At 40.4% G+C, this 23,424-nt stretch overlaps 1 protein-coding gene and 1 pseudogene across 1 annotated transcript in view; one reads left to right on the top strand and one right to left on the bottom strand.

Annotated features, from left to right (window-relative positions):
- The window catches only part of BNIP3 (BCL2 interacting protein 3), a 29,803-nt gene extending 12,288 nt beyond the window's left edge, over window positions 1-17,515 (bottom strand). Inside the window, exons 1-2 of the mRNA XM_060768652.2 lie at window positions 17,235-17,515; window positions 4,810-4,987 (exon numbers count right to left, since the gene is read on the bottom strand). Coding sequence (XP_060624635.1) covers window positions 4,810-4,987; window positions 17,235-17,283 — 227 coding nt within the window. The 5' untranslated portion in view covers window positions 17,284-17,515. The remainder of the gene's footprint in view (window positions 1-4,809; window positions 4,988-17,234) is intronic.
- On the top strand, window positions 630-1,334 carry LOC132769900 (creatine kinase B-type pseudogene; annotated as a pseudogene).
- Window positions 17,516-23,424: the final 5,909 nt, after the last annotated feature.

The following is a 23,424-nucleotide window of genomic DNA, read 5'->3' as shown; positions in this document are numbered from 1 at the left end:
ACAAGTCATTAAGCAACAAGAAACAACACCCATACATTGTTACTTCATTTGAAACCATGGAAATTCATGTGGAAACCCCTCCCCATAATACAAGGCTAGTCCTATTGCTAGGCGAGCGGATACCTCAGGCCACAGAGTTGGAATAATGAAAAATAGCAGCAAACTGTTAACAACTGATTTATAATTACAACATGACCTCCATATTAGCGGCAGATGTTCCTGAATGGATTGTCGAAACAAGAAGCCATGGATGATAGCAAAGGTTAGTGAAACAGATGACTTCTGCTAGAAGTAACTACAGATTCTCACTGGAGGATCTAAAAAATCCTAGAAAGACATCCTTTCTAGAAATTTACTAGGTCCTCCAGCAAGACTTTATGGCACCTCAAGAGTGGTATCCTCTCTAAGAATTTGCTGGATTCTCCAGACACCTCTATGGTAACTTCCAGTGGAAGTATACCATAACATTGTCTGGAGGACCTTGAAAATACCTTATTTGATATGGATAAGTGAAATGGCATCTACCAGTCCCATGTGTATAAGGGTCCCTACTATATAGCATTCTTATTATAATCGGCTGGATATAAAAGCCGAGGGAGACCATTCGAGGCAGGTCTGTCTGGAAGAGCAGCCGGGTTCCTTCCACTTACTCGAGGAGGCACAAGTGCGCTGCTTTTGTGTTGCTCTGAACCTCTCGCTCCTTGCAGTCAGGGGCCCGCCATGCCATTCTCAAACAGCCACAACCTCTTGAAGAAGAACTACTCCACTGAGGAAGAGTACCCAGATCTGAGCGCCCACAGCAACCATATAGCTAAAGTGCTGACCTTGGAGCTGTACGGCAAGTTGCGGGATAAAGTGACTCCAAGCGGATTTTTTGTGGACAATGTGATTCAGACTGGGGTGGACAACCCAGGCCACCCCTACATTATGACAGTCGGATGCGTAGCTGTGACGAGGAGTCTTATGATGTGTTCCATGAACTATTCGACCCCATTATTGAGGACCGACATAGAGGCTACAAGCCTTGTGATCAGCACAAGATGGACTTGAATCATGATAACTTGCAGGGTGGTGACAATCTGGACCCCAACTATGTTCTAAGTTCCCATGTCTGAACTGGTAGGAGCATCTGTGGCTTCTGCCTCCCCCCTCATTGTAGCAGAGGATAAAGACATGCTATTGAAAAGCTTGCTGTGGAAGCTTTGGCTAGCCTGGAAGGGATCCTCAATGGGAAGTACTATGTGCTGAAAAACATGACAGATGCTGAGCAGCAGCTACTCATTGATGATCATTATAATCGAAGGAGACAGGCCTTGTGAGATGTTGTCCCAGATTTCAACATCACAATGGACCATGATTTGGGGAAGGCCAAGTGCCATTTGCTCCTCCACCTCAAGCAACAAAATGTCACAATGGTTGTGAGTACAGACATTATCTCTATATCTAATCTGCTTTCCCACAGGATACCGAGTTTGGGGGAATTCCTTTTGAGAGGCACAACTCCCAGAATTCTCTAGACAGCATGGCAGTGGTCAATTTCTGCTTGAGGCACCACCACCACACCCAAACTTTAATGTTGATTGAAAAGTTAAAGAACAAATTGAATAATTTTACCACCATTAGAAAATCAGAAAATAACAAATAACAAATGTTAAACAAGGCAAGCTACCTAAACCTTTTCCCCCAAATATGATGGATAATCTAACTTTAGTAAAAGTTTGGAGGATGAAATACAGAAATTCCTTAGAATATATATTTTTCTGAAATCCCTCTCAAGGATTAATATATGGGTAATTTCTAAGACATTAGCTATGCAAACTGTTAATATAGAGCAGGGGTCTTCAAACAGGTCACAGTCCCTCAAACTGTTGGAAGGTCAGATTATAATTTGAAGAAGAAAAAACATGAATGAATTCCTATGCACACTGCACATATCTTATTTGTAGTGCAAAAAAAAAACACTTTAAAACAATACAATAATTAAAATGAAGAATAATTTTAACAAATATAAACTTATTAGTATTTCAATGGGAAGTGTGGGCCTGATTTTGGCTGATGAAATAGGATTGTTGTTGTATATTTTCAAGTCGTTTCAGACTTACGTTGATCCTGAATTAGGGCCGGGTAAATGACCTTAGAGGGACATATTTGGCCCCGAGCCTTAGTTTAAGGACCCCTGATATAGAGAAAAGACTGGGAATACTCTCCAATTCACCCTATAAACTTGAGGCTGAAGAGGAAGAGATCTTGTTTAATTTAAAGTATATATTAATTAGATTAGAAGGAGAATGTTATAAACATTTCAGGAAAATCTTCCACTTTCTTTAATAAGCAACCTTTGTTTACAGGGTTGGTGAACCACTCAATTCACATTAGGCATTGCATATGACTCTGCTCTTCCCTGCTTTAGCCACATAATAAAACCTACAAAGAGGAGAGACTGGTCCAAAGTCAGTCTGTGACTTTTATGTCTGAGTAGCAGTTGAACTTAGACCTCCAAATTCCAGTCCAGAATTCTAAATATTTCACCATATTGTCTGTCTTTAAAACACTCAACTTAGTGTCTACTGTTACCACATACCCTTGCTTTTGAAAAGTTATAAATACTCTTCTAGACCAGAATTTCTCATACAGTGCTCTTCTGGGTTGTTGTTGGGTTTTCAGGTTATATGGCCGTGTTCTAGAAGCATTCTCTCCTGACATTTCGCCTGCATCTATGGCAAGCAACCTCTGAGGATGCTTGCCATAGATACAGGTGAAATGTCAGGAGAGAATGCTTCTAATACATGGCCATACAGCCCGAAAAACCAAAAACAACCCTGTGGTTCCAGCCATGAAAGCATTCGACAATACAGTGCTCCTCCAATTGTTTTGGATTTCACCTTCCACAATTCCTAACAGTTGATAAGCTGGCTTGGATGTCACGATGAAATATGATGCGCAGATTTGATATATGTGGATTTGATATGTTTGATTATGGATGGAATTATATGAAAGGGGTATGGATGGGGCCTAATTTGGCTGAAGCCACCATTCTTAATAATTAATACCTGCTTGCTGAACTGTAATTTAAAAGTTGTTAATGAGAATTGTAATGGCTGACCTGCCATAGTAAACTGCTGACATTGATAAGAACTGTGACAAATGATTAACCGTTGAACTTTTTGGAGAAAACTAACATGTTTATATTAATCAGAGACTGAGTTTGTGGAACACTGTTCTAGACAATGACTGGCTTGGTTTCAATCTAGCTACCCAAACCATTGAACAGTTGGATTGGAGTTATTCCCTTAGGGGAAATCCAACTTCAAGTGATCCCATCTAGGCTACCCCATGGAAATCTCTTCATCCATTACCACAGTGTTTGTCAACCTTCCTAATGCCACGACCCCTTAATACAGTTCCTCATGTTGTGGTGACCCCCAATCATAACATTATTTTTGTTGCTACTTCACAACTGTAATTCTGCTACTGTTATGGATCATAATGTAAATGTCTGATATACAGGATGTATTTTCATTCACCGGATCAAATTTGGCGCAAAGACCTGATACACCCAAATATGAATAGTGGTGGGGTTGGGGGGGATTGATTTTGTCATTGTGTTGTAATTGCTAGGATTTATAGTTCACCTACAATCAAAAAGCATTCTGAACTCCACTAATGATGGAATTGAACCAAACTTGGCATACGGAACTCCCGTGACCAACAGAAAGTATTGGAAGGTTTGGTGGGCATTGACCTTGAGAATTTTAGTTCACCTACATCCAAGGAGCACTGTGGACCCAAACAATGATGGATCTGGACCAAACTTGGCACAAATGATCAATATGCTCAAATTGCACACTGGTGGAGTTTTGGGGAAATAGACCTTGGGATTTGGGAGTTGTAGTTGCTGGGATTTACAGTTCACCTACAATCAAAGAGCATTCTGAACCCCACCAAGGATAGAATTGGGCCAAACTTCCCACACAGAACCTCCATGAGCAACAGAAAATACTGTGTTTCCTGATAGTCTTTGGCGACCCCTCTGACACCCCCTCACGACCCCCTCAGGGGTCCTGAGAAGCGTTGCATTACCACCACTGTCAGAGAGGAGGAATACTGTGTCAGGGTGGCAGAGTGGGCATACTGGAAGATGTTGCAATCTACAACATCCAAAGCTGTTCTGGACCCTAGATCCATTTCCTCTCTACAACTGTCTCCTGATTTATCTACCCCAGCTCTGAAGTTGGTGTCAATCACCTAAACTGCAGACAGTTTTATGGCCTGGTTAGAATGGTGGGAAGTCATCTCTTTGCCCCTCTCTCCCCTCCATTGGTCTCACAGAAGCAGAGCTATGGATTCCTCAAAAGCTCTTGTGCTTGCATTCTCCAAAGGAGTACTTTTAATATATGTGTATTATGGCAACAATTTTTATGCATATTTTGTTTTGTTAATCTTGTGGTTATGTTGTTTTTACTTTGTATGTTCTATGTTTTATCTGGGAACCGCTCTGAGTCCCCTCGGGGAGATAGAGCAGTATATAAATAAAGTTTTATTGTTGTTGTTGTTGTTGTTGCTATTAGGCCCTGCCTACGGAGAATTTCACATTACGGTAAGTCAAAAGATAAAATGCAATGAGAATGGAGTAGCAGTGGGAGTACAAGGTCAAGCCACCATGGGCTATTGTCCAATGAATCAGAGTGAGCACTGATGGCAACAAGAGAGGCAAATTACATCATCTCCTCGTTTCCCAAACTACAAGACCTTTCACACACATGCAGTGAAAATCCTTTTCAAAAAAAGCCAAAGCCGGACAGTTTGTACCTGTCACAGTGTGAACTCTCTCGTGAACTGCTCCTCCCAGACTCATGCTGGGCATCCAGGAGGATTTTCTCCATGTCACCATTGTAAATCGAAACTGAAGCTGGCACTTGTTCCTGGCTTGCAGGCTGGCCACCGTTTCCATTTCCATTGCTGCTGAAGTGGAGTTCTACCCATGAACCTGTTTGGCAAAGAGAAGGGGAAACAAGGGGGATGGGGAGAGAAACAAAGTTATATAAGGAAGCCAAGCACTTTCATTTGCTGACATTCTGTTTCAAAGCCTGGCCAAACAGCTGGCTTCTTGTCTTCCAGGAAGTGAGCAAACAGATTCCCTAATTTAGTGCCTGTTAATAATAAAACTCTATCCTGATAGTAGTAATGAAGGTCTTTTGCTTATCAGTATCCGCAAGGCTGACAGGTGGGGGAGCAATACACATTAGCAGTGCCTGGCAATCTGGAAGGAAGCCCAGGCCTCAAATATACAGCACATGTTTTTGTTTTCCGTGGTAGTATCATTGTTTGTCTATTGTTTTGACATTCATTGTAAACTCTATGAATTTCCAAGGAAATAGTTTAGATATAAAACGCTCCATGGCAAAATGCTAGCACAAATATTAGATGTTCAATTTGTTGTCTAAAGCTTTCATGGCCAGAATTACTAGGTTGCTGTGAGTTTTCTGGGCTGTATGGCCATGTTTCAGAAGCATTCTCTTTTAACATTTCACCTGCATCTATGGTAGGCATCCTCAGAGGTTGTGAGGTCTGTTGGCAATTAGCCAAGTGTGGTTTATATATATCTGTGGAATGTCCAGGGTGGGAGAAAGAACTCTTGACTGTTGAAGCTAGTGTGAATGTTGCAATTGGCCACCTTGATTAACCTTCAATGGCCTTGCAGTTTCAAGGTCTGGCTGCTTCCTGCCTGAAGGAATTCAACCAGAGAAGTTAGCCATAGCAGAGCACTTGATGAACCAACCTGGACACAGCATATTATTTGAGAACACAGAAATTATTATTATTATTATTATTATTATTATTATTATTCTCTCCTCTACAGTTCCACTTTGGTGGGAAATCTTAGCATTGAACAGTTGTGTTGTTAAAGTGTGAAGAATGGAACTCTGCACAGACGGTCAGTCAATGCGACTTAAGCAATGTGCAGTCATTGTACTCATTGAATTCTTGACAGCAGAATTCTTTTTTCCTTGCCAATCCTTTTCAGAATCAATGCTAGTACCATAGAACATAGGTCACTTAGTTATGCTGACTAGAGCTGCTGGGTTTTCCAGTCCAATAATATTTAGAGGTCATGTGTGATTGTCATTCTTAACGTGCAGAAACTACAAGAAACGGCTCTGTTTTGACTTTATTTTCCAAGCACTGTGATACTGTACCCAAAATCTTCCATATCTGATTTTCCATAATTCTAAACTACTTAAATTTATTTTCGGATTAACAGTGACATGTTGACAAGTCATCACCATATTCCATTTTTAATCATTTCTTGACTTTGGATTAATGCATATTCATTAATGCATATTCATACTCTTTTCTTGCTTCATGCATATCCATACATTGTTCCCTTAGAGACTGCTGTTTCAAATCAAAACTCCCCTAACCCCTCATGCCCTAGGATCAGGAATTATGGAATCTGTGCTCCAAATCCTCAGGAATTAGACCATGTTCCCAATGCCAAATATTATCTCATTCTTAAACAGAGATATACATTGGAAATTTCAGTCCATAATTGATTTTCAGAAATTTTACATTAAAATGAAGATAAAGTAAAGTGGAATAACAGAAGAAATACTATGAAACCATAGCAGAGTGGATAGAGGGTATTTAACTGAAACAACAAGTGTTACCATACACTGATTTTCCCATTCACCCATCCATTCATGCAGTCCAACCCTACTGTATACTATCTATCTTGATTCCCTAATTTCCATGAAGGAGAAGGAAAGTGCATTGAAGAAATAAATGGTATAGTGGGTTGCTGCGAGTTTTCTGGGCTGTATGGCCATCTTCCAGAAGCATTCTCTCCTGATGTTTTGCCCACATCTATGGCAAACATCCTGAGATTGAGGGGTCTGTTGGAAACGAGGCAAGTGGAGTTTATATATCTGTGGAATGTCCAGGGTGGGAGAAAGAACTATTATCTGCTTGAGGCACGCGTGAATGTTGCAAACTGGGAATCTTGATTAGCATTCAATGGCCTTGCAGCTTCAAAGCCTGGCTGCTTCCTTCCTTGTTTGGAGGTGTTAACTGGTCCTGATTGATTTGTGTCTGGAATTCCTCTGCTTTTTGAGTGTTGCTCTTTATTTACTATCTTGATTTTAGAGTTTTTTTAAAAAACTGGTAGCCACATTTTTTATGTTCGTGGTTTCCTCCTTGAAATTGTCCACATGCTTGTGATTTCAATGGCTCCTCTGTGTAGACTGCCATAGCGGTTGTGAGAGTGGTCAACCATTTCTGTATTCCCAAATAATATGCTATGTCCAGGTTGGTTCATCAAGTGATCTGCCATGGCTGACTTCTCTGGTTGGATTAGTCTGCAGTGTCTTTTGTGTTCCTTGATTCATGTTTGGGCAATGCTGCATGGTATATGGTAGATTCCTGCAGAGGCCATGAAAGCCTTTGACAATACATAAATGTTCTAGTTCACATAAACAGTACTATCCAATATTAAAACATAAGTGGGCTGCCTGGTGCAAATTTTGACCTGTTGTGCTTTTTTACTTTATTTCTTTAAGAAAGAGCTTTCCAAACTATGTGTCAACTGCAGTGTGTAGGTGTATCACGTAAACATAATGAGAAACCTCTGAGTCTGTGAAATAAACAATATATATGAAAGGTTTTAATGAGATATATCTTGTGAGCCCAAATATATTGATGTTATTGTGTGTGTGTGTGTGTCCATGACCGTATCTTTTATGAGGATTGAATGAAAAGTAATTCCTGGATGGGAATATTTTAATAAATCAAATGCTGAAATAATCCTTGGAATGTGCTCTTTAACTATCACTATTCACTTTTCCACATAATCACCAGACAATTGGATACATTTCTGCCAACAATGAACAAGTTTTCTGAAGCTATCATGGAAGAAGTCAACACTCTGTTTCCACAACTCATTGTGCACAGATCTTCCGATAGCCAAGCAAAGCAATAATGTGACCCACACGTTCTTGTGAAATGTTGATTATGCTTGAAATTTCTATCTGAGTGATATGATGATTGTCCTGAATCAATCTGTCAACCTTTTGCTTGTGAAACTTGGTGGTTGCTATTATAGGACGCCCAACTCTTTGTATGTCAAACAAGTCAGATGTTCCCATCTCAACATCTTCAAACTAACTTGCCCAACGACGCACAGTACTCACATCAAAACAATCACTATAAACAGCTTGCATACTCTCATGGATCTCCTTTGGGGTGACACCTTCTGCTGTCAAGAATTCAATGACTGTACGTTGCTTAAGTCGCATTGACCGACCATCTGCACAGGGTTCCATACTTTGCATTTTAACAACACAACCGTCCAATACTAAGGCTTCCTGCCAAAATGGATCTGTAGAGGAGAGTCTACTGAACAAGCCAGTACCTGCCGCATACCAGTACTGCCATCTGTTGAGGAGTTATGAAGCCGGAGGCATTACTTTTCATTCAACCCTCAAATAACGGGTTGATTTAACCTTTGGTTTGCCAGCAAAGCTGAATTACTGTGTTGTGAAATGATGCATGTCTAAAAAGTGTGTCACTGGCATGACATATTTGGAAAGCTCTGCTTTCAGGTAAGGATTGCAAAAATGTGAATCTATTGAATCCAGAGCTGCTTCACACTTTTTAAAAAAGTGGCAATATTCAGCTTTACTCCATACTGTGCTCTCCAGATGGTCTGGACAAGTTCTGTTTGCCATAATTGTTAGGTTATATTGGTGCCAAGGTCAAAAACTTCAATATGAGAGATACTAATGGATAGAAGAAGCAATCTCCCATGACCCAGTTTAATTTTGCAACATTAATGGACTGGCCCTAGGTAAGGCTTCAGGCTGGATAATGGGCAATCTGAATTGAGTTAATGGTTGCTAAATTAAGAAAGGTCAGTGAGTAATTGCCATTTTGGTTCTAAGAGTCAAACAATGCTTATCTGACTTCTGTATGTGTTTTTTTAAAGAGATAATAATGTTTGAAATGACTAATGGGGGAAAACAAATAATGTTTCAGCTTCGGTGTGAGTGTATCATGCTATTGAAAAAGGACATAAGGAAAAAAATATTTAAGCACACATTATTATGCAAGCCATTTGCGAAATTCAAATCATCTTTTAGATACAGGTTTCTATCCGAATCACCACCAAGGCAGTGACATCTCTGGCCCATCCTCTGTTTGGGTATCAGCCAGCACGCCAACGACTTAAATCAAGAAATAGTTTTCTAAGATCTACAGAGACACTCGCTGGAACATCTCAGCAAGTGAGAGTCCAAAAGTGGCAGGCTCAAACCCAGAACTTCAATCAATGGCTGATACCAAATGAGAGACTCCCTCCTGGGCACACAGAAAACTGGGCAACTTGGAAGGAGCCAATAGACCCCGCTCTGGCACCATGAGATGCAGAGCCAACCTTAAGAAATGGGGCTACAAAGTGGAATCCACGACATGCGAGTGTGGAGAAGAGCAAACCGCAGACCACCTACTGCAATGCAACCTGAGCCCTGCCACATTCACAATGGAGGACCTTCTTGCAGCAACACCAGAGGCACTCCAAGTGGCCAGCTACTGGTCAAAGGACATTTAATAGAATACCAAGTCTGCAAATTTTGTGTTTTGTTTGTTTGTTGTCTGTTTTTTAATGCATACAACTGTTTTGGTTCCCTCCTGACACTATAAATAAATAAATATTATCTTTATAGCTGAGTTTTCAGGTCGTTGCCATACCCTGGTTCTGGGAAATGCAACTCCAAGATGTTCAGCAACAGAACAACACAGAAAAAGACAGGTGGGAAAGAGGAGAGAGTAGCAGAGCAGCCTACATAGATAGTAAGCAACTTTGTGCATTCTTGGTACCAGACCAGAGTTATAAATAGTGCAGAGATTATATGTTTTACTGACCATTTCATATATAAGCCTTCCTTAACAAACACATCCCTCTGGGCCACAGTGAAAAACAAACAGTCTTAAGTGTTGTGAAACACCCTCTTACAAAACTAAAGGAAGGTTATATGAGACATCAGCAGTTCTCATTTATGCAGCATAAACAAACAGCTGCAAGCACGCCAGGCAGCAATGTCACTTGATAAAGTTTCTCAAGAAGATGAGTTTCACACTAAGGAAAGCCACCGCAGGGTTTGTTGGGAGCTGAAAGAACTCTGGGGTAAAAAAGAGGGTTATATGGAAGTTACAGTAGATATGACCTTCAAACTATTTTAATTTCAAAAACCTGCTTTTCAAACCAAATATCTAACTATAACTGTATCTATCCCATGCAAGGCTAACAAAGTAAGATTTGGTGCATGATGATGTTGTTTTTGTTGACATTCAGTTCCGACTTATAGTGACCCTCAAGTGAATCGAGAAGTAAAGCGGAATAAACAAAAAAAAAACCCCACGATTATGGCAACAAGACTGATTGATAACTGGCAAATAGAGGGAGAAAATGTGGAGACAGTGACAGACTTTGTATTTCTAGGTGCAAAGATTACTTCAAACGCAGAATGCAGCCAGGAAATCAGAAGATGTTTACTTCTTGGGAGGAGAGCAATGACCAATCTTGATAAAAATAGTGAAGAGTAGAGACATTACACTGGCAATGAAGATCCCCATAGTAAAAGCAATGGTATTCTGCGTAACCTACGGATGTGAGAGCTGGACCATAGAAAAGGCTGAGTGAAGGAAGATAGATGCTTTTGAACTGTGGTGTTGGAGGAAAATTCTGAGAGTGCCTTGGACCGCAAGAAGATCCAACCAGTTCATACTTCAGGAAATAAAGCTTGACTACTCATTGGAGAGAAGGATATTAGAGACAAAGATGAAGTACTTTGGCCACAATAAGAAGACAGGAAAGCTTAGAGAAGACAATGATGCTGGGGAAAATGGAAGGAAAAAGGAAGAGGGGCCGACCAAGGGCAAGATGGATGGATGGCATCCTTGAAGTGACTGGCTTGACTCTGAAGGAGCTGGGGGAAGTGATGGCCGACAGGGAGCTCTGGCGTGGGCTGGTCCAGGAGATCAGGAAGAGTCGGAAAAGACTGAACGAATAAACAACAACATCCTTGAAGTCACAAAGAGTCAGAAGCAACTGAACAAATAAACAACAACAAAAAAGTGAAACATTGTGGGGTTTTCTTGGCAAGACTTGCTCAGATGGAGGCCTCTTCCACACCACCAAATAAAATCCCACATTATTTGCTTTGAATTGGAATATATGGCAGTGTGGACTCAGATAACCCAGTTCAATTCTGATATTGTGGGATTGTCTGCCTTGATATTCTGGGTTCTATGGCTGTGTGGAAGGACCCAGAGTTTGCCTTTGCCTTCCTCAGAAATTGACAAGGGATACATCTACATTGCAAAATTAATACAGTTTGACATCATTTTAACTGCCATGGCTCAGAATCACAGGAGTTGTAGCTTTACAAGGGCTTTAACATTGTGTGCAGGAGTTAAAGTGGTATCAACATCCCTCAATTCCTCATCCAAGCCATCCTGAAAGTTTCAGAGCTGAGTAAGGTTTTGAACCCTGGTCTCCAGTCATAGTACAACACTTACATGATGTGAACAATATAAATCTGTTACTGAAATTGTGCAGTCAGGTGCTCAGTCCTGTATTCAGTCTGCATTTGACAGACCAATATAACTTCCCTTAATCAGTTCTTGGAAAACACAAATAACCTGCTATATTGTAGAACAGCATGTATATTGCGTAGCCTTCCCAATGTTGTTGGGACTGCAAATCCCAGCATAGCCAAATTTTACGAATGCGAGGAGCTGTAGTTAAAATCTGGAGAGGTGACTTACTCCTACCATGACGCAACACAGACAAGAAATAACCAAATGCAACAGAATACATTATGTTGCTGTGAGTTGTCTGGGCTGAATGGCCATTTTCCAGAAGCATTTTCTCCTCGCCTCTCAACAAAGGATTCCCCCAGGCAGGAAGTAGCCAGTCTTTGTAGCTGCAAGGCTATTCAATGCTAATCAAGGTGGCCATTCGCAACGTTCATACTTGCTTCAAGCAGACAAGACTTCTTTCTTCCACCCTGGACTTACTAAAGATATATAAACCTTCCTTGCTTAGCTTCCAACAGACTTCACAACCTCTGAGGATGCCTGCCATAGATGTGGGCAAAACGTCAGGAGAGAATGCTTCTGGTGCATCGCTATACAGCGAACCAGTGATTCTGGCCATGAAAGCCTATGACAGCATATGTATACATTATGTCAACCTGCCTTAGGACAGGGAATTTTCAAATTAATATTTGTAAGCCACCCTGGGAACGTTTTTTGGCCGAAGGGCAGGGCATAAATGCTCTAAATAACATAAACACAATGACAATTAACTGAACCAGTTTCAGTTTAGATGCAAAAACATTAAGTACACGTCACCTGGCTTTATGGTAATTAGCAGGACAATTCTGTGCATGCCTCCTCACTAGTAAGTGCCATGGAATGTCATTGGAATTGCTCCCAGGTAAATATGGATAACAGTGACACCTCTATGTTTCAATTTTATGGCCACATTTCCAACTAAAAGTAGGGTTTTCTTGGCCAGATTTGTTCAGAAGAGCTTTGCCTTTGCTTTCCTCTGAAGCTGAGAGAGTGCAACTTGAGCTTCATGCCTGAATGGGGATTTGAACCCTGGTCTCCAAAGTTGTAGTCCAACCCACAAATCACTACATCACACCTGCTCTCTTGTGTTTTAACTGAAGATATGCTGAAATAGGGGGGTGACCCAGTGGCACAGTGGGTTAAACTGCTGAACTTACTGATTGAAAGGTCAGCGGGTCGAATTCGGGGAGCAGGGTGAGCTCCCAGTGTTAGCCCCAGCTTCTGCCAACCTAGCAGTTTGAACACATCAAATGTGAGTAGATAAATAGAAACCATTCCAGTGGGAAGGTAACAGCGCTCCATGCAATCATGCCGGCCACATGATCTTGGAGGTGTCTACGGACAATGCTGGCTCTTCGGCTGAGAAATAGAGATGAGCATCACCCCCCAGAGTCAGACACAACTAGACTTAATGTCAAAGGGAAACCTTTACCTTTCCTTATGCTGAAATACAGATTTGGCAACAATCCTTTCAACTTCAACAGTGAGTTAAATTTTCCTTTACGGTAAGCACAAGAAAACTATAAATTAATGGATCCAATTGTTTATCCCATGTACTTTAAATTGATTTAATCATCAGGAAGATAGTAAATAGATTCTTGTGTAATTTCCACTGCTTCAGTGAGTGTACTTCTAGCTGGAAATAATAATGTGACTTAAAGTGCATCTACACTATAGAATTAGTGGTTTGACACCATGTTAATTGCCATGGGTCAATACTATGGGATCATGAGTTTTAGTTTTACAAAATTTTAGTCGTCTCTGCCAAAGGGTGCTGGTGCCTCACTAAATTACATCTCCATTGCTTCCATAGTATTGCAGCAGAGTAGTTAAAGTGGTATCACAGATTAGAGAGATGGGCCAAAACTAACAAAATGAAGTTAAACAGAGACAAATGCAAGATACTCCACTTAGGCAGAAAAAAATGAAATGCAAAGATACAGAATGGGGGACACGTGGCTCGAGGGCAGTACATGTGAAAAAGATCTTGTGTCCTCGTGGACAACAAGTTAAACATGAGCCAACAATGTGATGCGGCAGCTAAAAAAAGCCAACATGATTTTGGCCTGCATTAATAGGACTATAGATCCAGGGAAGTCATGCTACCCCTCTATTCTGCCTTGGTCAGATGACACCTGGAATACTGTATCCAATTCTGAGCACCACAATTGAAGAGAGATGTTGACGAGCTGGAATGAGTCCAGAGGAGGGCAACTAAAATGATCAAGGGTCTGGAGAACAAGCCCTATGAGGAGCGGCTTAAAGAGGTGGGCATGTTTAGCCTGAAGAAGAGAAGGCTGAGAGAAGACATGCTAGCCATGTATAAATATGTGAGAGGAAATCACAGGGAGGATGGAGCAAGCTTGTTTTCTGCTGCCCTGGAGACTAGGACACGGAACAATGGCTTCAAACTACAAGAAAAGAGATTCCATATGAACATTAGGAAGAACTTCCTGACTGTGAGAGCTGTTCAGCAGTGGAACTCTCACCCCGGAGTGTGGTAGAGGCTCCTCCTTTGGAAGCTTTTAAACAGAAGCTGGATGGCCATCTGTCGGGGGTGCTTTGAATGCAATTTTCCTGCTTCTTGGCAGGGGGTTGGATTGGATGGCCCATGAGGTCTCTTCCAACTCTATGATTCTATGTGTTAAAACCACATACATTCTACAATGATGCACCCTAAAACTTGCATTCCCACCCCACAAATGAACGAACATTTGGCAGAAGCCCATTCCAAAGTGCTATCTAACAGTATTAGTTATGTTTACCTGAGCACAGGTGCAATCGATTCAAGGTAAGGGGAAACTCCCTTCCATGTCGCAACCTGGCTTCAAGGTTTCTCGCTGCCCATTGGTAGCAAATCTCATGACATCACCCCTTAACAACCCCCAGGCGCCAATCATTTCCAAAGGCCAATTATTTACAGACCGAAATGTGCTCGGAGAAGGGATGACTCATACAAAAGCACAACAAGGCCAGGTGGAGAACAGAAATAAGGAGAAAGAACAGAGGATGTACGCTTTGAATATGAATAGTAAAGCCAACCAGATTGTTAGGAAGGAGGGAACGAATGGCACACCTCACCGGTGGAAAGAAACTCAGGTGCATCTACATTGTAGAATGGATGCAGTTTGACAACACTTGGGCTGCCATAGCTCAAGGCAGGTTTTATAGCATCAATGCTTTGGAATTATAGTTTGGTGGGGCATCGGCAAACTACAAGGCATAAAGACCTTGTAAAACGACAAGTGCCACGATTACACAGCACTTAAAAGAGAGATCAGGTTGCATTAACTCTGTAGTGTGGATGCAGCCAAGCTATTTATTACAAATGCCCGGAATATTTTCTCGCCGGTCATGCAAAGCAAATATTGTGAGATGTGAGCCATTCAGTTTCCTTGCCATCCTGGCCTTTCCCTTCACACCATATGATTCCAACCATCATTGAAATAATAATAATTCTATCTTTAGCTTGGATGACTTCAGGGCTACACAGGAAGATGATGGTGAAGGGTTATTGGAGATCGTTTGCTTTCAATTTGCTTGCCTGTCTTCCAAATTGAAGACCAACAGTAAAACTCTTCAGACAGTGACATGTGTGTGTGTATTTGTGTGTCTGTCTATCTATCCATCTATCTTCAAATAGTGAGAGATACAGATAGTGATTTAGATAGATGGTTCTCAACCTTTGGATCTCCAGGTGTTAGGAACTCTGGGAGCTGAAGTCCAAAACACCTGGAGACCCAAAGGTTGGGAACCACGGAGACAGATCAATATAGTGATATCTATATAGGTAGATATCTTCAGACAGTGCAACAAATATATAGAAATAGTGATATATATATATATATATATATACACACACACACATATATAATTCACACACATACAAATAAATATATTATGTGTGTATATGATCTATGATCTATACATTACAAATATACATAATATTACTGTACAAACACACACATATATTTATATTATATTTATATTTATATATATTTATATATATTTACATATATATATCTCCTCTGAAATTTTTAATGTTTTTAAAATTATTACTAATTTTAACATTTTTTAGTCTTGTTATATTAGTTGAGTTAAAATGTAATGTTAGGTAAATGTAAAGGTTTCCCCCTGACATAAAGTCCAATTGTATGTGACTCTGGGGGTTGGTGCTCATCTATATTTTTAAGCTGAAGAGCCAGCAATGTCTGTAGACACCTCCAAGGTCTTGTGGCCAGCATGACTGCATGGAACACCATTACCTTCCTGCCAGAGCAGTACCTATTGTTATATATAGATTTGCATGTTTTCGAATTGCTAGGTTGGCAGAAGCTGGGGCTAGCAGCGGGAGCTCACTCCACTCCCCAGATTTGAACCGGCGAAGAAGAAGAAGAAGAAGAAGAAGAAGAAGAAGAAGAAGAAGAAGAAGAAATCCAGCATAGAGATCTCATTTGCTGTGACATACTGTGGTTTTGTGTCAATTATTATTATTATTATTTTATTTTTCTACCCCGCCTCCATCTCCCCGAAGGGACTCAGGGCGGATTACATGGGGCAATGCCCAGACAACGTAAAGTTAAAAAGTAGAACAATAAAATATAAAACAGCATAAAAACAATATCATCATAAACAATAAAAGCAAACATCATAAGCAACTACGTAAAGGTAAAGGTAGTCCCCTGACATTAAGTCCAGCCATGTCTGACTCTGGGATGTGGTGCTCATCTCCATTTCTAAGCCAAAGAGCCAGCGTTGTCCGTAGACACCTCCAAGGTCATGTGGCTGGCATGACTGCATGGAGCGCCGTTACCTTCCCGCCGGAGCAGTACCTATTGATCTACTCACATTTGCATGTTTTCGAACTGCTAGGTTGGCAGAAGCTAGGGCTGACAGCGGAAGCTCACACCGCTCCCCGGAATCGAACTTGCGACCTTTCGATCAACAAGCTCAGCAGCTCAGTGCTTTAACCCACTGCGCCACCGGGGGCTCCAAAGTAGATACCTCTAATCTCATTTTTTGGGGGAGGGGATCAATATGCAAAACAAGTTAAGGGATAGGTTGGTCAAGAAGGTGGATAGAACAAGTAGTAGAATAGGAATAGAGCAATTATAACAGGATCGATCGTTATGATGTTTATTGTTATAATGTTATTCTTTTAACTTGTTTTTAACTCTTTTTATCATGTTTAAGTATTGTATTTGCTTTGTTAACCGCTCTGAGTCGCCCTGAGGGCTGAGAAGAGCGGTATACAAATATAGTAAATAAATAAATTATAGCTTAGCTTTAAAAATATAGTAATCAAATATAGGAACTGAGTTCAGGTCATGGTTAGGAGCCATCTATCCCAATAAGGCACAGATCCCAATAAGGTGGCCTTCTGCAGCTGGCAGATGGTGATTTTGTCAGCGCTGATTGTTTTTAAGTGCAGGCCAAGGTCTTTAGGCACTGCACCCAGTTTATTATTATTATTATTATTATATCATACACACAGATACATATATATGATGTGTGTGTGTGTATAATTATATCATATGCACAGACACACATATATAGATATAGTGATATCCATCTGTATATTAAGGAGGTAGATTTCCTCTTACCCTGCAGATTTTCCTCTTGGTGCAACCCAGGCGCCCCGCTAGACGACATGGCTTCTGGGACGAGACGTTTCTATTTGTGATCTCTTTCTAGAGCTTTCCGATTTGGCGGCTGTAGTTCTGCCCTGAGGCCAGAGATAGTAGCAGCAGCAGCTCCCAGCTGGCCAACTCGCAGGGAAATGGTCCCCCTCTGGTACTGTTATTGTTGCTACTGCTGCTGATCCCAGTGTTCTGAAGATCGTGACGTCACAGGAGAAAAGGACGCTCCTGATTGGCTGCCCAGGCCATTCTTCGCCACGCCCCCCTCGGTGAACCAGGAACGCTCTTGCGTCCCGAAGGCAGAAAGTGGGTTAGGGAAGGAATGACCGCGTCGGTCATCAGAGTGTTAGGGAGGAGGAGCTCTGCGCATGCGCAGTGCGAATGTTATCTAGCCTTTTGAAAGGGAGGGTTTCTTTCCAGTCGAACCAAGAACCAGGTAGCAAAACTAGATAGTAAATATAATAGAATCGGTTTAGAGAGGAGCATATTATGCATAAATTAGCATACTGCAGTCAGAGAAGAGAACAATGGGCCCTTGCAGACAGGTGCTATATCTATCCCAGGATCTGATCCCAAGTTTTCTGCTTTAAACTGGATTATATTATATTAGGGGACTCAGAGCGTCTTACAAGTTATATGTACATACAATATTATTAGCATTGCACAATATTATCATTATACATTACTATATTGTACTATACCCTTATACTGTAATATTATATTATATTATATTAATATTATTAGTATTTCATTGTATTACACTATAATATTAGCAATATTATATGTACAATATAACAGCAATGGCTCCCAAAGTGACCCATTTAAAGTGGGATGTGTTATTGCCCCAACTTTACTCTCCATCTTCATCGCTATGATACTTCACCTTGTTGATGGGAAGCTTCCCACCAGGGTGGAAATCATCTATCGGACAGATGGCAAGCTGTTTAACCTCAGCAGACTGAAAGCCAAAACCAAAGTTACAACAACATCTGTTATAGAACTCCAGTATGCTGATGACAATGTCATCTGTGCACATACAGAAGAAGATCTACAAGCCACTCTAAACACCTTCGCAGAAGCATACACAAAGCTTGGCCTGTCACTGAACATCGAGAAAACCAAAGTGCTGTTCCAGCAGTCACCAGCCATCCCCTCCCCAATGCCAGAGATACAGCTTAATGGTGTAGCATTAGAAAATGTTGACCATTTCCGCTACCTTGGCAGCCACCTCTCCACAAAAGTCAACATTGACACTGAAATACAACACCGCCTGAGCTCTGCAAGTGCAGCATTTTCCCGAATGAAGCAGAGAGTGTTTGAGGACCGGGACATCCGTAGGGATGCCAAGGTGCTTGTCTATAAAGCTATTGTCCTCCCAACCCTGCTATATGCCTGTGAAACATGGACTGTCTACAGACGTCACATGCAACATTACTATATTGTACTATACCACTATACTATAATATTAGTAATATTACATGTAATATATAATATGTAATTAATATTATTATATTGTATTATTAGTAGTATTTTATTGTATTACATTATAATATCATCAATTTTATATGTATATACATTATATTATTAGCATAACACAATATTAGCATTATACATTACTATATTGTTATATACTTATATTTTATTATTAGTATTATATTGTATAACAGTATAATAATAATATTATCAATATTATATGTATATACAACATATTATATTATTAGCATAACACAATATTAGCATTATACATTATTATATTGTACTATACCACTATACTATAATATTATTAGTAATATTACATGTAATATATAATATGTAATTAATATTATTATATTGTATTATTAGTAGTATTTTATTGTATTACATTATAATATTATCAATTTTATATGTATATACATTATATTATTAGCATAACACAATATTAGCATTATACATTACTATATTGTTATATACTTATATTTTATTAGTAGTATTATATTGTATAACAGTATAATAATAATATTGTCAATATTATATGTATATACAACATATTATATTATTAGCATAACACAATATTAGCATTATACATTATTATATTGTACTATACCACTATACTATAATATTATTAGTAATATTACATGTAATATATAATATATAATTAATATTATATTTTATTATTAGTAGTAGTATTATAGAATTATATAATCAAAGAGTTGGAAGAGACCTCATGGGCCATCCAGTCCAACCCCCTGCCAAGAAGCAGGAATATTGCATTCAAATCACCCCTGACAGATGGCCATCCAGCCTATTATATTGTATAACAGTATAATAATAATATTATCAATATTATATGTATATGCAATATATTTATTTTTAGCATAACACAATATTAGTATTATATAGTACTGTATTGTTGCAGGGGGAAGGAGCCCTCAACTGATAGTACAGGAGACAAGGTGGAACAGTCCTCCTGGTTTCCGCTCTTCACTCTGGCCCCAGTACCACACTGCCAAATGAGTCCACACTGCCAAGTAATCTGGGATAAACAGAAAACCTGGGATCAGATCCTGGGATGTAGGGCCTGTTTGGAACGGTCCAAAGTCAGGCCCTTTCCACACAGCTGAATAAAATCCCTCATTATCTGCTTTCAACTGGAATATATGGCAGTGTGGACTTGGATAACCCAGTTCAAAGCTAATATTGTGGAATTCTCTGCCTTAATATTCTGGGCTATTTATCTAGGGCCCTAAATTTAAAACAAAATTATATGTGTGAGGGCAAGGTAGTGTGTGTGGAAAGCAAGCCTTGCCTGGAAGCATCCTATATCTCCAACTAACAATGAGATGTGATAATAGGGACACAGGCATGACATGACCAAGGGGTCTCCAATAGGAAACTCCATACTAGACTCCAACCCACACCTAATAGGCTGTTCTTGTAATGTAATCCCTTAAATCTCTCTTAATGGAGAGGGCTAGCTCTTTCCAAGAAATTCTTTGCTCCAAGTCAGGTATCCTTGCTCAGTGGGTTGTGTATAAACACTGCCAGCTGCAATATTGATGTCTCTCAATCAGTCACAGAACAGTGAGTCAGACCGTACTCTGTAACCTTGACTGTTTTCAAGAGAGGCTTTGAAAACAGCTACTCATAAGCAATAGGGAAGGAAATTGGCCAATCCTTCTTGAGAAATGGAGAAAGCTGGAGTTTGAAATAATCTGTATTTGTTCTAGGGAAAGTGTCACGCATCATTAAAAAAATATGTCACAATACCATTATTGATGGCGACTTGCCATACTTTTCACTAAGGTTTTATTTACTACTGAAAATATTATTTCTATAATGAATCATGGTATGCTCAGAGTTATATTTTTGTGACATAATCTGCTCTTGTGAGGGCTTTTACCCTAAAGGACAAGTTTTGTTTCTAAGTAGGGCTGAAGTGGCACAGCAGGTTGAACAATTGAGCTGCTGAACTTGCTGACCAAAAAGTCAGCTGTCTGAATCGGTGAGACGGGATGAGCTCCCGCTGTTAGCCCCAGCTTCTGCCAACCTAGCAGTTCGAAAACATGCAAATGTGAGTAGATCAATAGGTTATTTTATTTATCGTGTCATCAGCAACCAGATATTTGTATTACATTTTTAACAAAAACAAGCAAACAAACAGACAAAACACAGAATTTGCAAGGTAGTTGATTAAATGTCCTTTGACCAGTATCTGGCCACTTGGAGTGCCTCTGGGGTTGCTGCAAGGAGGTCCTCCATTGTGCATGTAGCAGGGCTCAGGTTGCATTGCAGCAGGCGGTCTGTAGTTTGCTCTTCTCCACACTCGCATGTTGTGGATTCCACTTTGTAACCCCATTTCTTAAGATTGGCTCTGCATCTTGTGGTGCCAGAGTGCAGTCTGTTCAGCGCCTTCCAAGTCGCCCAGTTTTCTGTGTGCCCAGTGGGGAGTCTCTCATTTGGTATCAGCCATTGATTGAGGTTCTGGGTTTGAGCCTGCCACTTTTGGACTCTCGCTTGCTGGGGTGTTCAAGCGAGTGTCTCTGTAGATCTTAGAAAACTATTTCTTGATTTAAGTCGTTGGCGTGCTGGCTGATACCCAAACAACGGATGGGCTGGATATGTCACTGCCTTGGTCCTTTCACTATTGGCTGCTACTTCCCGGCGGATGTCAGGTGATGCAATACCGGCTAGGGTAGATTAATAGGTACTGCCTTAGAAGGAAGGTAAATGGCTCTCCATGCAGTCATGCTGGCCACATTATTGATGGGAAGATATTGGAAATATGGATATTTATACATTTGATATTTCTATGATGCAAAAGTGATGTAGTAGAAGCAGGTTTCTTTGTTTGTCTGCATCTAAAGATATATAAAAGGGAAATTCAACACCTTTATCCTCACTCTGGTTTGTTTTTGGATGCAATTCCACACCAGGGTCCCAGCTGAAAATAAAAACCTAGTTTTCTGTCTCCCAGAAGGGATTGCTCTTGGTATTATCTCTCCTATCTGCTGCTACACCAGGAGGTGTCTATGGACAACACAAGCTCTTCGGCTTAGAAATGGAGATGAGCAGCACCCCCCAGAGCCGGAGATGAAAGAGGAAGCCTTTACCTTTATCTGTGTGTCTGTGTTCCATTGTTTTGAAGTATTGAATGTTTGCCTTGTATCACTGTGGGCCCATCCACACAGTGCTATATCCCAGAATATCAAGGTAGAAAATCCTACAACATCTGCTCGGAACTGGGTTATCTGAGTCCACACTGCCATATATTCCTGTTCAAAGCAGATAATGTGGGATTTTATTCAGCTGTGCATAAAGAGCCCGAGTATGCTGGAATTGGCCATTAGTCCCCTCAGGGAGATAAGGTGGAATACAAATAAAGTGTTGTTGTTGTTATACAATTGGTCCTTCACATTGACAGGTTCCATTTTGCAGACAGGATTGTTGTTATTAGTATGTTCTCCTTAGGAAACTCTCGGGCCTTCAATGCAACTCTGTGGCCAACTTCCAGTGGGAGTAAAGCATAATCTTGCGCTGGAGGACCTAGAGTTCCTTAAGTGTTCTCTCTAGGGGTGCATCTACACTGTAAAATTAATTCAGCTTGACACCACTTTAACTGCAGTGACTCAATTAACCTTATCACATTGGGATATACTTCATTTCTGAGACTCTTTGAACACGATTTCAAACGAGTCTTGTCACATGGAATCCGCCTGCAATCTGTTGTAGAAACAGTAATTGCAGACGAGATTCTAATCTGGCTGCTGTGAGTTTTCCAGGCTGAATGGCCATGTTCCAGAAGCATTTTCTCCTGATATTTTGCCCACATCTATGGCAGGCATCCTCAGAGGTTGCGGGGTCTGTTGGAAACTAGGAATGTGGAATGTCCAGGGTGCTTGAAGCATGAATGCTTGAGGCATGAATGACTATTCCCTAGAACAGAAACATTTGGTCCTATACATGCTTTGGATGACAACTTCCTTACAATTTTTTATACTGGCGAAGGCCTCTGGGAATGGAAGTCCAAAATACCTGGAAATCCCCAATTTTGCTAGCTCTAAACTGAAATAATGACAGTGATCTGATTCAGCATACAGCAGCTTCTGCTATTCAAAATTTAGAGGAAGGAGGGAACAAACAAACAAACAGCATGAAAAGAAATGCATTCCCCTCCCTGGGAGTCATAAATTAGGCCGGCTCATTTCAGCATGCCTCATTAGAGAGTCTGTTTTCTGGTTCTCACAGTCCTTCTGTTTGTTTGCACATTTTCCAGGCTGAGTCCCTTTTGACTTGGAGATTAGTGGAAAGAGAGTCATACATCCAGAGTCTAAGAGAAGGGCCCTTCCAATGAAGTTAGACTGTGACATTTTTTAAATATGCGCTTTTTCAAGAAAAAAAGACTGAGCATAGTTACTAAACATTATGAAAGGCACTATTATATCAAAGACACAATATTTAGAATTCTGCAAATTATATATAATTGAGATTTGTTGGGGAAGGGGGATTATTAACTGAGAATTCAAATATCCATGCATATATTGCTTTTTAGATTTCAGTTAAATTTCATCTGACCATTCCTCCGATGAATTTAAGATAGTATGGATGATTTTTTTTTTTTTGCCTTCCCCTTTTATGCTCACAACACCCCAATGTGGTAGATAAGGCTGGGAAACTG

The sequence above is a fragment of the Anolis sagrei genome, chromosome 3 (genome assembly GCF_037176765.1).
Source record: "Anolis sagrei isolate rAnoSag1 chromosome 3, rAnoSag1.mat, whole genome shotgun sequence".
In the NCBI taxonomy this organism is placed as follows: domain Eukaryota; kingdom Metazoa; phylum Chordata; class Lepidosauria; order Squamata; family Dactyloidae; genus Anolis; species Anolis sagrei.
This window is presented reverse-complemented; position numbering and strand designations above follow the sequence as displayed.